The sequence below is a fragment of the Lycium ferocissimum genome, chromosome 8 (genome assembly GCF_029784015.1).
Source record: "Lycium ferocissimum isolate CSIRO_LF1 chromosome 8, AGI_CSIRO_Lferr_CH_V1, whole genome shotgun sequence".
In the NCBI taxonomy this organism is placed as follows: Eukaryota; Viridiplantae; Streptophyta; class Magnoliopsida; order Solanales; family Solanaceae; genus Lycium; species Lycium ferocissimum.
Genome location: NC_081349.1, coordinates 17,179,233 through 17,194,893, shown reverse-complemented (window position 1 = coordinate 17,194,893; position 15,661 = coordinate 17,179,233). Strand labels below are relative to the sequence as shown.

Genomic DNA, 15,661 nt, shown 5'->3' with positions numbered 1-15,661 from the left:
AAAATCGTCATACCAAACTCTTTCAAACGTCATCAGAAATGTACAAAGGAAGGTCGCGGGACCCACGGACGAGTGTCAACCCGAGCCGGCCCCGCCTATGGAAAACATACTCATCACACGTCATACAACCTCCCACAACGATATCGAGGCAATCCGAGCCCTTAGTCGAAAGTTACGGCAGTTCGTAGTTCAACACCGTTTAAGAATAAAGCTCTTTTGAAAATCAAGTTTTTATGCAACTTTAAAATCAATTTTTCCAACAACATCAAAACCAATATTTTCTCACATCAACATACGAATGCCAAGGGACAAACGCGAATCATAGACACGCTCGGATTGTGAGAATAGAATTTCCTCGAGGCTCGTGTCGTAGCCTATGTACAACTAAGACATGCCAAAAGAAAGAAGAGTTAAGCTTTACATACCTCGCTTGCACACAACACTAATCCAAATCAAACTTATATCTCGAACTCTCCAAGATCTACATAACATCAATAAATACCAACGTCAACCAAGCATTTAGAAGCTCGTTTTCAAACTAACACATAATTCTACGGAAATTTGGCGCAAAGACTTCCTTTATAAACGGACCAACCGAGAATTCAACTCGGCCAAATTCAACAACACAACAACACCAACAATCATTCCAACAATATCCACAATCAATTCGAAACACATTCGAACATTAATAATCCTTCTCCACACATTCCAACAATATTCCAATTATGTTCACTACAACTACGTACATACAAATCAACATGTAATCAAACTAACGCACATTCAATTATCAATCCAAAACCATTCAAACAATATTCAAGAACTCTTTAAATAATTCATACAATATTTCCAACAATCCAACAAACACTCCATTCCACCCGAAATGATCCCCAAACCCGAGAACCTTAACTCTCACACATTCCTTGAGTTCAAATCATGATTTACTCCAACAATCCACACTCTAACCATGACATTTCCATGAAAGTAAAAATCACGCTAAATACACAAAATCTTCCAAATCAGCCCATAACACTTACCATACCAACTTGAATCATTAAACTCTCATTTCTAACATGGAATCCACATAACAACAACAACCAAAATTCCAAGAAAACTAATTCATTCCTTGACACACATAAGAGGCCATATTCGGCCAACACACCAACATACATGCTTCATGATCTTTATTCATTTCAACACACTAAAACAACCAAACATACTACATAAAACTTAGTTCATTCTTTAACATACAAAGTTGTCCATTTTCGGCCACAACAACATCACACAACTTCCATGACTTCCATCCATTTCTACACTTCATAACAACACTCAAACATACTAAATACAATTAATCCATTACTACTACTACATAACACACCACACGGCTACAACACTAATATGCACGGCTCAACTTTGACATCCATGATTTCATGATTTTCACCCATTTTTACATACCACAACACACATAAACCATGCTACATGCAACAAATCCATCACTCCCACACACATACACCTACACGGCCCAACACCCCAACATGCATATTTTCATGAATTTCATTTATTTTCTACATACCATAGCATGCACAAACCATTCAAATACATGAAAAAGAGGATTAGTTCTTACCTTCTTCACTTGATTCTTCCACTCCAACAACCACTCCTTGTTGTTCTTCACCTTCTAATGAATTGAAAAGCTTAAGGAAAATATTTTTTTGGAAAGGATTTTGATCTTCTATTTTTTTTTTCTCCTTGGCCGAACACTACACCCTCTCCTCTCTCTCTCTTTCTTTTTCTCCAAACTTCTTGAAAACTCTAAGGATGAAGATGAAGAGATAAGATGACCTTGTCATCTTTTAATTACCCTTAATGGCCAACCATGTGGCCATGGCCCACTCCAAAGGTGGCCGCCACACGGCCCATTTTTTCCAATAATTTTCAACTTCCAAAATTTCCACTTTTGGTCCCAAATTTTTCCTAAACGTCCATGCCAACAAACTCATGCATACATAGGTCTTACGACAAAATCGAAGGTCAAACGTCTCGACTTCGCATCCCGGAATGGTCTTACCCTAACTTATCATAGTTAACCCGAATCGTCCCAACGCTCCAAATACGGGATATAACACTATCGCAACTACACCGTGACCAATGATCTTTGAACTTGTAGTTGGCTATTTGATGGGCCAATAACTTGTTCCCTAAGTTGACAAATTTTGAAAAAAAAAATTCAACTGAAGGAACAAAGATGTTTGGTGAGTCGATGAACTCCATACGCCTCTCATGAAATTTTTCTGCAAACCTCCTGTTTATGGCATCAAATAAAGAAACAATGGGAAATTCTCTTTCAACATTGAACATTGAGTTCACCGACTCAGCAATGTTTGACGTCATAAGATTATACCTGTGAAAATAAATAATAACGTATTTCATTAAAGCACAAACGATTATAGCTGTTGGAAAATATCAAACAACTGCTTAAATATGTTACAACAACGAAGTGACATGTCAGAACAAGTGAGTTAGTTGTTTCAACAGATGTGTTACTTATTGGAAAGAGCTTCAGTTATTGTCTCTGTGTCATAACAAAATACAACAACTAAGTGAGTTGTTGGAACAACTAACTTACCTGTTGCAACAAGTGAGCTAGTTGTTCCAACAGATATGTTACTTGTTGGAAAGAGCTTTAGTTATTGTCTCTGTGTCATAACAAAATGCAACAACTAAGTGGGTTGTTGGAACAACTAACTTACCTGTTGCAAAAAGTGAGTTAGTTGTTCCAACAGATGTGTTACTTGTTGGAAAGAGCTTCAGTTATTGTCTCTGTGTCACAACAAAATGCAACAATTAAGTGAGTTGTTGAAACAACTAACTTACCCGTTGCAACAAGTGAGCTAGTTATTCCAACAGATATGTTACTTGTTAGACAGAGCTTTAGTTATTGTCTCTGTGTCATACCAAAATGCAACAACTAAGTGAGTTGTTGGAACAACTAACTTACCTGTTGCAACAAGTGAGTTAGTTGTTCAACGTGATGTGTTACATGTTGGAGAGAGCTTTAGTTATTGTCTGTGTCATACCAAAATGCAATGACTAAGTGAGTTGTTGGAACAACTAACTTACTATTGCGACAAAGTGAGTTAGTTGTTCCCGACGGATGTGTTACTTGTTGGAGAGAGCTTCAGTTATTATCTCTGTGTCATACCAAAATGCAACAACTAAGTGAGTTGTTGGAACAACTAACTTACCTGTTGCAACAAGTGAGGTAGTTGTTCCAACAGATGTGTTATTTGTTGGAAAAGTAATGTATGAATACCTATTTTCGGGGAAGAATACCCTGCTCCATCTGTGGAATCCAACACGTTCAAGATGTTCGGCGGCCCCAGGGACGGTATCTCTGATTTGATTGAAATGGTCATTGAACTCATCTATATTGTACGATTTTGCTGCTTTATAAAACTGAGATACGACCTTCGTATTGTGAAAGGTGGTTCAGAGATTTTCCCCCAAGTGCTTCATGCAACAACCATAATGAGATAAAGAGAAGCCTTTTTGATACTTGGATGCCTATCAGAAATTATGCACAACTCTGTGGTATCATCTACAAAGCTTCTCATTTGTTCAAAAAAATATTTGTATGAGGCATCACACTTCTTGTCCACTACACAAAATGCGACAGGAAAAACATGATTCTCCGCAGCTTGCCCCACGGCTGACAACAACACTCCTTCGTACTTGCTCTTCAAGAATGTCTCATCGACAGCTATGACTTTTCTCATTTGCGCAAAACCAAGCATTCAAGCCTTGTAGGCTACAAAAAAGTACTTGAACTTCCCATTAGCATCAACCTTCAATGCCGTCTTACTTCCTGAATTTGTGGAACGAAGCATATGATGGTACGCATCAAGCACTGCATACCCGTGCTCATGTGTCCCCCTTGTCAAAGCTTTTGCAATCTCCATGCCCTTCTAGAACTTCCAATAACTTACCTTACAACCTAATTTTTTGCGGAATGATTGGCTCATATCTTTTGTAGATGGGCCTTTACCGTCGGGAAACCTATCTTTGAAGTATTCACCAATGACTTTCGCTGTGGCATATGGATTATGGATAGTAATATGCTCAGAACCACATGTGTGATACTTTACGTAGGTTGTAATACAAAATCTGTCAGAATTTAAAAGCTTCATAGCCCTCAGCCACCACTTGCACTCCGGATGTACACATCTAAAACAATACACAATGCGCGAATTAATCACCTTCTTGAGTGTAAAATCTTTCTTCACGCAAGCAAGTTTAAACATAGTTGCTAGTTGTTCCTTGTTCTTGAATTGCATTCCTTTATAAAAGCCTGTTTCATCATCTTGAACATGGTTGCACTGTGAAGATTGTGTAGAACACGGTGTATTGCTCGCAACTTCGAGTGTAGGAATCGGCTCACCCCCACTTCCATTCTCTGGAATATCCATATCCATATCCACCCCATCCAATTTATCATTTAATACATCTGGTTGGTCTTGACCTAAATTATGGTTCTCTACCGGGCGTCCAACCACGTATATGTCATGACCCAAACCGATGAGCCGTGAAGAGTGCCCGACCACTACTGGCCAAGCACTCCTAAGCTTGCATTTACTTTTCACTGTCTATCCTGGGCCATACACAATCTGTAACTGAGCTATACTGTCTCTTGAATGATCAACACAAGAAACACCGTCTCGAGAACTCACGGCCAACGCATACATATAAACATAAATACTGAGAGTAACAACACAAACCGATTTGGCCGCTATATATATACCGTATAACAAAATAAGCGCCGACGAGGCTGCATAACATCACGGCTGCCTATCATTATCTACAAACCTCTATAAGATACAGACTGTAGAAGAGACAGGACAAGGCCCTGCCATACCCAAATATGTACACAACAGAATAACATACCAAAGGGGTGTAGCTCCAGTCCAAATGGAGCTTGGTGGCCGGAACCGGAAAGAGCCCTGCGGTCCGGCTCGCTCGGTCGGCTATCCGAACTCGCGGTATGAACACAGCGTCCACAAGAAGGGACGTCAATACGAACAGAGTACTGAGTATGTAAGGCATGAATAATAACATAGTGGAGGATACAGAGCATGATGGAAATATAGAGCATATCATGAGATAAAAGAGTAACCTGTACATCTGAGTGCCTCTTAAGGCAGATACCATGCATGCTTAGCTTTTCATAAGATCTTTCTTATGCATATGTATCATAATAGTGCTGCGGAACGTGCAGCCCAATCCATATATATATATATATATATATATATATATATATATATATATATATATCATGCCTTGGGAACGAACGGCCCGATCCATTTAACCATATATCCCGCGTCCGGGACGATATCATAATATACCAACTGATCAGGTGGCTATGCGTATATAACGTATCACCTTCCCCCATATCCCCTGTATATATATATAAGTAGTATGCATGAGAGCCCAAAGAACGCTATGACTCTATCGGAGTGACGTAAGGTCGATAACCTCCGATTATATTATGGAATAATCATCATCGCTCTATCTCACCTTGAAGGAACAATTATTATAAGGTGAGACCAACAACAATGAATAAAATTGAGAAAGTCTAGAAAATAGCTCAATATTCTCACATCATCATTGATCTCATAACTTGAAACTTTTAACCATAAAATCATCATCATCATAGAAAATATTCTCATCTTTGACATCATCATTATCATTGTAAAAACATGTTCATCACTGTTATCATAAGAGCTTACAGAATCATACATCTCTGTTTCGGAACATACGGACATTTTGGAAAACATTTATGGATCATCAGGAAAGGAGTCATGCCTTTGAGTCGTGAACTTCTAGCTTTTGAAATCAAGGTGGTCATGGAAATATATAGTTAAAACATAACATAGGATCATGCCTTTGAAAGAAAGGGACGAGCCTTAACATACTTGTTCAGCCTCCAACTACCTACGCTTATCCATCCGATCCCGCAAGTCTACATATAAGACCATTCATACTATGATTAGGCCCGTTGTTATATAATTATCCTAGGCCTTCAAATAAATCTTTCTAAAATCTGCCAAAATTTTGGCAACATCTCCTCTGTTTATATGCCTAGCCCGGAATCCCAACTCAGCAACCAACAACAATCAACAACAACAACAACAATACCAACATTAACCATAATATTTCCAATACCAAAATACTTCATAAACATCCCATATGGTGTTTGTCCCATATTTCCACCACAGAATTATTTTATAACTATTTAATAACTCCATCTCCGTAAATAAACCAAGATTAACGTTAATAACAAGAGATTCATACCTTTCTCTCGATAATATCGCTATATCTTCACTTCTCCACCTTGAGCTTAAGCCACAACGCGCCGCTATACAATTTTGTAGTCGCAACTATACGCCGTCTGGACCGAAATTTGGGAATTATACCTGATTTAGGCTAAAAAGTGGGTGTTGGAAGGTTGGGGAAATTTCCAGAAGATTAGAGAGGATTTTGAGGTGGTTTGGCTAAAAAAATAAGGGGGTGTCCCCTTTTTATAACGGTCCAGATTCTGCCTGGACCGACTTAAAATTTGCTCAGCACGATCGCGCTACCACGTGGTGCGTTCGCGCTGAGTCACAGGGTCCTGCCCTGCGCGTTCGCGCTACCTTCTGGCGCATTCGCGCAGGGTTAATTTTCTGCCTTGGCAACCGATCTTAAAACGCGCATAATGTTTGATTCCGATATCGTATGAGGGCTCACGACCTACGGTTGGAAAGATATTTCAATTATCTACAACTTTCATCTTTGGTGTTTTTCCAAATTCCAAACTTATAATGGCTCTTTGTCCTCTTTAAGTCAGATCATCCGAAAACATTTCCTTAAATCATCCCTTTGGAGGGCTTATGCCCATATTTGGCTTAAGGATCCTTCTTAAGACTTGATGAACTTCCCATGTACTACTCATATAATTTGTCATATGTCCTTTATAAAACCCCGACGTGTGGGCCCCACTTAGCTTACAGTAACGAGGGCTTTTCATCAAGTAACGTATGAACTCATTCACCCCATATGGTCTCCAAATGTCATATATATATTTATATATTCTTATACTCAGATCATATAATCTTCATCCCTAATCCTTGTATGACTTTACTCTTCTCTGAGCTCGTAAGCCGCCTACAATCTTGATAGCGCAAAATTTTCAGGGGTGTAACAATATATCCTTAAAATGGGCCTAGCTACATCATTCAAATAAGTACGCAAACGATCCTGATCGGTTATCTTAAAACGAAGACCCTACGGTTTTCAAAAGAGCTATGCATGTAAGTGATGGCAAGATCTTTCGGTTCACAAGTTAATTCACAATAGGTGATGATTAAGTTCACAAAATCATCAAACACAACATCTCTTTGGACACTCATCGCTATCGTTTCTAATATGTGACTACCCTTCCATCGCCAAATATATCAATTGTTCTTCTCGATCCATTCACCATGACAATCAACACCTATTGTTATTGAGTCCCCCATTAATGCTACCTGAATATATTTTGTTTTTTTTTTTTTTAAAAAAAGGTCATAACAGTATAGTAACAAAATACAATAACTTAATAACTTGTTGGAACAGATGAATCAGGTGTTGCAACAAGTGGATTACCTGTTGCAACAAGTACTATCCTTGTTACAACAACTAACTAATCTGTTGGAGTCAGCTTGATTTTTGAGTTGTTTCATCCAAAGACAAGTTGAAGATGTCTATGACAAGTGAGTTGTTTAACAAGTATAGTACTTGTTGCAACAAGTAATACACTTGTTGTAGCAACTAACTAATTGTTGAGTCATTCGATTTTTGGTCCAATTTTTGGGTTTTGTTGGACTGAAGCTGAATCCAACAGATCAGTGAGTTGTTGCAACAAGTAAGCTACTTGTTGCAACAGGTAGTACACTACTTGCAACAACTCACAAATCTGTTGCAACTTGTTGCAACAGGTAGTACACTACTTGCAACAACTCACAAATCTGTTGCAACTTATTCATACTACGTATTTAGCAACAATTAGTATAGAAGTTGCAACAACTACAAAATCTGTTGTAATTGTGGCAACAACTATAATAGCTGTTGCATAAACTACGGCAGCTTTTGCAGAAACTACAACAGTTGTTGCAAAAATTTAGAAGCTCTTATACAGCAGCTTTAGCACTTGTTGCAACAAGTACAATTGCTACTGCAAATTGTTGGAAAATCAGCAGCAAAACCCAGATAAATAATTGAAACAAAACAACAATATTTTACTTAACAAATGAGCGGAAGTTACTTTTGAAGTAATGCGCAGCCAAAAAATTGCAAAATCTCTTTGGTTTCGTTTTTTTCTTTGTTAAGCAAATTCTTCAAAATGCCGCACCAATGGAAGAAGAAGAAGCAGGGGAAGCAGCAATACTTATGAAGTAATGCCTAGGTAGACATGAACGAAATCCAGCCAAAAAAATTTGCAAATCTAATGGTTTAGTTTTTTCTTTTGTTGAGCAAATTCTTTAAAATGGCACAGCAATGGATGAAGAAGAAGCAGGGAAAGCAGCAATGGAAGATAAGGAAGAAGAATGGAGAGAGAAAAAGAATGAGAACAGACGGATGAAAAAGAAGAAGAAGGAGGAAGAACGAACCGAGGAAGGAGAAGAAGAACAGTGGAGGGAAAATAGCAAAAACGGGTGCGGCTATTGGCTACCTTTTTTTTTTTTTTGGACCCATTTTGGTATTTTAGGATTTATGTTGGCTGGGTCAAAGTGTTAAAAATAAAAATTGAGGGCAAAGTGTTAAAAATAAAGTTAAGGGTCAAAGTGTCAAAATAAAAACTTTTGGGCAAGGTCAAAACTCTTTAATCACTAATCAAAAAACATCACCTCCACTCAATAATTAAAACTTGAGTCACTTCCACTAAAAAAAAGACTTAAGAGCCACCTATAATTAAATGCCCCAAGAAACACGGATATACAAAGAAAGTGGAAGGTTCTAATAACTATACTTACTATACTTAAAATACAAAATTGTCCTTCAAAAAGATGAAGAATTTCTTAGATACCCCTGTTGGTCCCTGCCCTTGTTCGTCCTAAACTCCCACTTCGTAAATAGTAGATAAGTATATATATATATATATATATATAGTAGGAAAAAATTAATTTATATTACTACTATATAGAAGCACCACTTTGGTGCACTTTTTTGGTCGTCCGTCTGTGGGCCCCAAAAAAAAATTTGTGGGCCCACATATTATTAAACACAAATCAACTAATATTTAAAAAAAAAAAAAAAATTAGGTCCCCATATTAAACACAAACCAACCAATATTAAAAAAATAAACAATGTAAAAAAAAACGTGCAGATTTTGTATTCGTAGCAAACACTAATATAATAAAGTTTGATACGGAACATAAACTACAATTTAGTTGTGGGCCCACATATTAAACACAAACCAACCAATATTAAAAAAAAAAAAAAAAAAAAAAAGTGCAACCCACCGTCTCCAAACTCACGGCAAAAAAAAAAGTATCCCATATTAACAAAATCAAGCAACATAAAAAAAAAAAAAGTGAATCCCATATTAAAAAACAAACAATGTCAAAAAAAAAAGGTGCAAATTTTGTATTCGTAATAAAACACTAATATAATAAAGTTTTATATACGGATCACAAACTACAATGTTATATTAATCGTGTTTTGAACATTAAAAAAATAAAGTAAAAAAAAGGTGGAACTCACTATCTCCAAACTCACGGGTAAAAAAAAAGTAGATCTCATATTAATAAAATCAAGCAATATAAAAAAAAATAAGTGAATCCCATATTAAAAAAAACAAACAATGTCAAAAAAAAACGTGCAGACTTTGTATTCGTAGCAAACACTAATATAATAAAGTTTTAGATACGGAGCACAAATTACAATGTTATATTAATCGTGTTTTGAACATAGTGTGTGTATATATATATATATATATATATATATATATATATATATATATATATATATATTATATGCATAAAAATAGTGCAAACTAATAATGTCCAAAAGGGTGGGCCCTATACTAAACAACACCAAGCAATATAAAAAATGGACCCCATATTAACAAAATCAAGCAATATCAAAAAAAAAAAAGTGAACCCCATATTAAAAAAAAAAAATAATGTCCAAAAAAAAAGGACTTTGTTTTCGTAGTAAACACTAATTTCCAAAGTATCTCATTAAGTCAATAATGATGGATTCGTTCTTCTTACGTGCGTATCAATCCATTAGTGGGAGCAAATGGCGCTTTTCTTCAAAAGTTAAGCGATCAAACCATACGCTTTTTTTATATTAGCACGAGATCTAATCTAAATATTAAACTGTTGTATTTGCTATTCCGCCATGTCATTTATTTGTTATGTTCACTAAAATAAATATACTTAAAATATTTATATTTTAAAATAAGATATAATAATGTGAAAAGAGATTAATGTCGTAAAAAAAAATCAAATAGACATCAAATAATGAATAAAGTAAATTAGTCAAATTATAATTCTAATCGACGTTTTCTTAAAAAACCATGCAAAAGACAACATGACAAGTAAAATGAGCTAAACCGAGAATATTTATCAAAAATTAAAAAATAGTATTTCATCATTTAAATAGAAAATCAATTTCTATTTTGTTTCGTTTTAAACATGTAAAATTAATTTAATAATTTGAATTAGAATTATCCAAATCAAAATTTGATAAAAAATAATAAGTATTTTACACCTTTAAATTAATCGAATTAAAATTGAAAATATCAACTGATGCTTAAATATTGCTATTGTTTTATTTCAAAGAGAGGAAAATAGTTTCCTTTTAAACAAGTCTTCTCTTTTAAAAAATATTAATAAATTTGCCGATTTTATATTCGTAGCAAACATTAATATAATAAAATTTTAGATACGGAGCACAAATTACAATGTTATATTAATCGTGTTTTGAACATAATATATAGTCTATATATATATAATCACTATTCAAAGACAATTACATACACATAGATGCACTGTAATTTAAAGTGTCGCACGGGCCTAGGACGTCTAGTGTAAAATATAAGAACAAGTAAAATAAAGCTTTTGACGAAAATGAAACTTTTGGACCCCAACCTATAGGACCTTCTGAACCTTTTTTGTTATGCTATATATATATATAGTAGGAAAAAATTAATTTATATGTATAATATAAGAACAAGCAAAATACAGCTTTTGACGAAAATGAAACTTTTGGACCCCAACCTATAGGACCTTCTGAACCTTTTTTGTTATACTATATATATATATATATATATGTGTATATATATAGAGAGAGAGAGCTTTATTACCTCAATTTGATTCATTCCTGGAACTGCGATCCGGTAAACATCCTAATTTCTCACTTCTCATTTCCAAGGTTCTCATACAACATCAATATTATTTCATATTTTCTCTAATATTTTGCACAGTATTTATGTGAAAGTTTATCTTTACTTATTAGATCACTCTTGTGATTTCCTTCCCGCCCCCCTTTTTCTATTTATATGATATTATGAAATCACATAAAAGTAACTGAGCTTGTGATGAATAGGTTTTGTTTGTTATATTTTCTGGGTAGTTCAGTGTGGAAAATTGTTCTAGTTTGTGAATTTTTTTCTTGGCTTTATTGTCTAATTAAAAGAGTGGATGGAGCGTTGACATGTTAGAGGATGAATACATTGCAAACTTTTACCAAAAAAGCTTAGTGTGGTTTTGACTTTTTTTTGCAATTTTGTTGTAGTTTGAGCAAGATGGCCAATCCAAATAATGTTGACCTGGAGGCAGCAAAGATTCTGCATAAGCTTTTTCAAGAGTCTAAAGATGAGCCGACAAAATTGGCTACAAAGCTTTATGTGGTGTGTTTACATCTCTTATGTTATATGGTTTCCTAAGTTTGAGTTATTTACCTGTATTAAGTTGTACTACTCATGACTCAGAGTTTACAACATATGGAATCCACAGGGAAGGAGCATTCAATGCCCTATCAAGTAATGTCAAGGTATAGTGTCTTAAACTCCATCCATATATTTATTAGAGAATTATAGAGTTTCTTGCATATTCTGGTCCCAATCCCCTCTGTGTAATACTCAACCTTCTTCTAGTCACTGTCATATTGTACTTTCCCTTTACAATGAACAGTGAAATTATCACAGTATTACTATAGTTGCACATGTGATTATGCCTCATGTCCAGTGTTATCAAAGGTGAAAAGCGCAAAAAAGCTTTAAGGTCCATTTGGGGCTTTAAGCACAAACAAGTGTGGGTTTTAATGAAAAAATGCGCAAATGGAGAAAAAATACAAATATGTAGTAGTCCAAGACTAATAATTATAAGCATGAATAACTAAAAGGACAAAGAAATTGAATTTTTTTACTATAAAGTGAAATATCAATTGTTTAGTCTCGCCTCTTCAGGGTTACACTCATTGGCAGTGAAAAGTATGCCTTAGAGCCTCGATGATGACACTGAACATAAAGCGAGGCGAAACATGTTTTACGCCTCGCTTCAGGGCTTCAGCGCACTTTAACTGCGCCTTTGGCAACACTGCTCATGTCTTAGTTAGATGCAACCTTAAGCTGTGGCTTACTGGTTGAAACTAAAAAACGGAATACTAAAGAGAGATTGTATATGTTTGGTCTTCTGGACATGCACACACTCATGTGACTTGCCTGTGCAGTTTTGCTTAATTTCCCTAATTTATGTTTTTGTTGGTTCAAGGGCTGTGAAGACTCTTGTCGAGCAATATGATCTGGATATTGAAGCTTTAACATCATCGCGTCTCGCTAAGACTCTGGGAGCAAAATTGCGAGAAGTTGAAGTTGTGGCATCACATGTAGCTGGTAAATTGATACTTGTTGCAATTTAACTTACATTCTAATTAATTTTAGCATTTCAAGTTTGTATCCTGCTGGCTGTGTTTTCATATTTCACAAGTCGTGAGTGTTACTGCAGGGTCTTTATGGAGGGTTGAGGTCACAAGAGATTATACTTTTATTTATTTAATTGTATCTTTAACACGTTACCTCACGTAGGATTCATTTCATGGCCAATTACATGTAAGGTTTTGTTCCAAATGAAAAGTGAAGGTGAAATTTGAACTCAGACCTCTATTCGCTCTGGTACCATTACAAAATTCTATTAACATTTTGCTTACCCTATACAGGGTGAGAGTTCTGTATTTATAAATCATCCTCTTTACAAGTTTATGAGCATCAAGTATGACTCCTTAATGCACTATACACGGTTACAACGTAAGAGTACAACTTCCTATTAAGACAATATATATATATATATATATATATATATATATATATATATATATATATGTTAATCATGGAAACATGCCCCTTGATGCCTTCTGATTGCTAGCAAACAACAATCTTATAGTAGTAGAATTAGTTTTCGCTCGGGATGAGAAGCTCAATAGGGATCAAAAGAGACACTCGGACATGCTAGTAGCCCCAATAAAAGAGGCATTTCCAGGTTTCTTGGCTAGTTCAGGACGAGAGCTGGGAAAGAGCTTGTTTGTTGAAGTTATTTAAAGTTCTCTACTTGACGTGCTCAATCTTGTTTTATTAGGCCATCCTCAATCAGCTACAGAGGCTACACAGGATAAAGGAGATGCAGTGCATTCTGGTATCGTATTTGAGTCATTTGACATTCCTGATTCTCTTGAACTAGGCCAACATCGACCAGCCACAGTAGCTACACTGGATATTCGATATATAATGCAACTTGATGCATTTTTTGAGTTGTTCGCCTATGCTGAATTTGGCCCACCTCTATCAGCTTTACAGCATATAGGAGATGCAAATCCTGATGGCTTGAATCAAACAACTACTGAATTTGGCCTACCTCTATCAGCTATACAGGATATAGGAGATGCAAATCCTGATGGCTTGAATCAAACAACTAATATTGCAACTAATATTGCTGATGACAAAAGAGATTCTCTTACTTTAGAAGATGATGTTGCTGGATTTATACCCAGATTGGAATTGGGGATAGGGACACAAAATTTGCAGCGAGATTCAGCAAATCATCAAGTGGATGATGTAGAAATTGATGCAATGGACAGCCAAAGGAATGTAGTACATGCTGATTTGGAGAAACAAGTCAAGACAAAGAGGATAAAAAGAGATTATGGAATAACTCTACAGGTTCTAAAGCAACAATGTGGGAAGACACTTACTGAGGCTGCTAACAGCTTGGGGGGTAAGCTTGTGCCCTACATTTAGAGTCATTTGAACCTTATGCTTTGCTATATTTAGTGAGGACCTTATTTTCTTTTCTAATTATTTGCCTATTTTTTATATATGGACTGCTCACTAAACCCTCCTTCTACCTAGGATTTTAACATTCGCCTTTTTCACTTTACTTCTTTGTTAACTCGAGTTGCTGACCTTGTGTTCTCCTTGCAGTTGCACGAAGTACATTGAAGCGCATATGTAGAGACTACAAAATTTACCGGTGGCCACGTGTTAAATCAAGAAAGCATAATTGCTCCGTCTCTCAAGTCGAGTTATTACAAGCTGTTGATAGACAACCTTCAGATTCTGGTGCAAATCACCAACCATGTGTTGATTTATCTCCCAAGAGAGGCCGCCCAAAATCTGTTACAAATTCAAAGGAGTTGGCTGTTACCATGCTAAGTGAGAATATCATAAGCGTAAAGGTAACTTATGGAAATAGAACTGTGAGGTTCCCACTCTCATCTTCGTCAGGGAAAAAGGATTTGGAAGAAGAGGTGGAAAAGAGAATGAAAATAGTTGGAAATTATTCGATCAGGTATGAAGATGAAGAGAAAGAGTTGATATTGATAACTTGTGATGCAGACTTGCACTATGCAATCCACACATTAACATCATTGGGTAGGACCATCATAAGGATGTTGGTGGAGATTGAACCTGGGACTACAATCACATAATTGATTCATGTTGTTATCTCACTGCTAACCATTAACAAAAAGAACTTCCATGCATTTGCTTGGCTCATAAACAAGAACCAAGCCTGCCCGTGTAGTGGCGTGTGGAATATATAGCTAAGCAAATGAAAGTGTGCTCTCTCTAACATCTTAAGCCTTAGTCTCATAATTCAAAAATTTAGCTCAAGAAAAGCTTTTATTACCTATTGGAAGAACTTCCAATCAGTACTGTCAATCTCTTTTGAACTTCTGCTTCCGAATCAATTTTCCCCGATGAAAGAATGAGCTCCTGGTCTCCTTCACTGGAATTGCCTGGCTGTTTTCAAACCCCTTCTGCCAATTTACTTTCAGAAAGAGGATCAGTTGTAAATTTTCTGACCATGACCACATGTATGTAAAAGTAGTAGTCCCTAAACAGTTACTTTAGTGTACTCTGACTATTTAACTGTGAGAACATATATCATACTAGTATACAACAAGAATATCAACAAGGGTGTGTTAGATATCAAGTCCTAATTTCTCATTATATGTCGTATTAAAACTAGTATACAACAAGAATATCAACAAGGGTGTGTTAGATATCAAGTCCTAATTTCTCATTATATGTCGTATTAAGGGTGTGTTTGGTATGAATTCAATTTTCTCATGTTTTGGGTGGTCAAAC

The 15,661-nt window shown here is 35.9% G+C and overlaps 1 protein-coding gene across 1 annotated transcript; it reads left to right on the top strand.

Annotated features, from left to right (window-relative positions):
• Positions 1-12,022: 12,022 nt before the first annotated feature.
• LOC132066080 (uncharacterized) lies at positions 12,023-15,506 on the top strand. The gene is made up of 4 exons (XM_059459469.1): positions 12,023-12,072; positions 12,792-12,913; positions 13,653-14,288; positions 14,495-15,506. Exons 1-4 carry the CDS (start codon positions 12,023-12,025, stop codon positions 14,998-15,000), a joined length of 1,314 nt encoding a protein of 437 aa, XP_059315452.1. The 3' UTR covers positions 15,001-15,506.
• The last annotated feature ends 155 nt before the right edge of the window (positions 15,507-15,661 follow it).

Coding starts and splice junctions, on each gene's coding strand:
- LOC132066080 (XM_059459469.1), top strand. CDS start 12,023: ATGGAATCCACAGGGAAGGAGCATTCAATGCCCTATCAAGTAATGTCA. Junction 12,914..13,652: donor TGTGGCATCACATGTAGCTG/GTAAATTGATAC, acceptor TTGTTTTATTAG/GCCATCCTCAATCAGCTACA. Junction 14,289..14,494: donor GGCTGCTAACAGCTTGGGGG/GTAAGCTTGTGC, acceptor TTCTCCTTGCAG/TTGCACGAAGTACATTGAAG.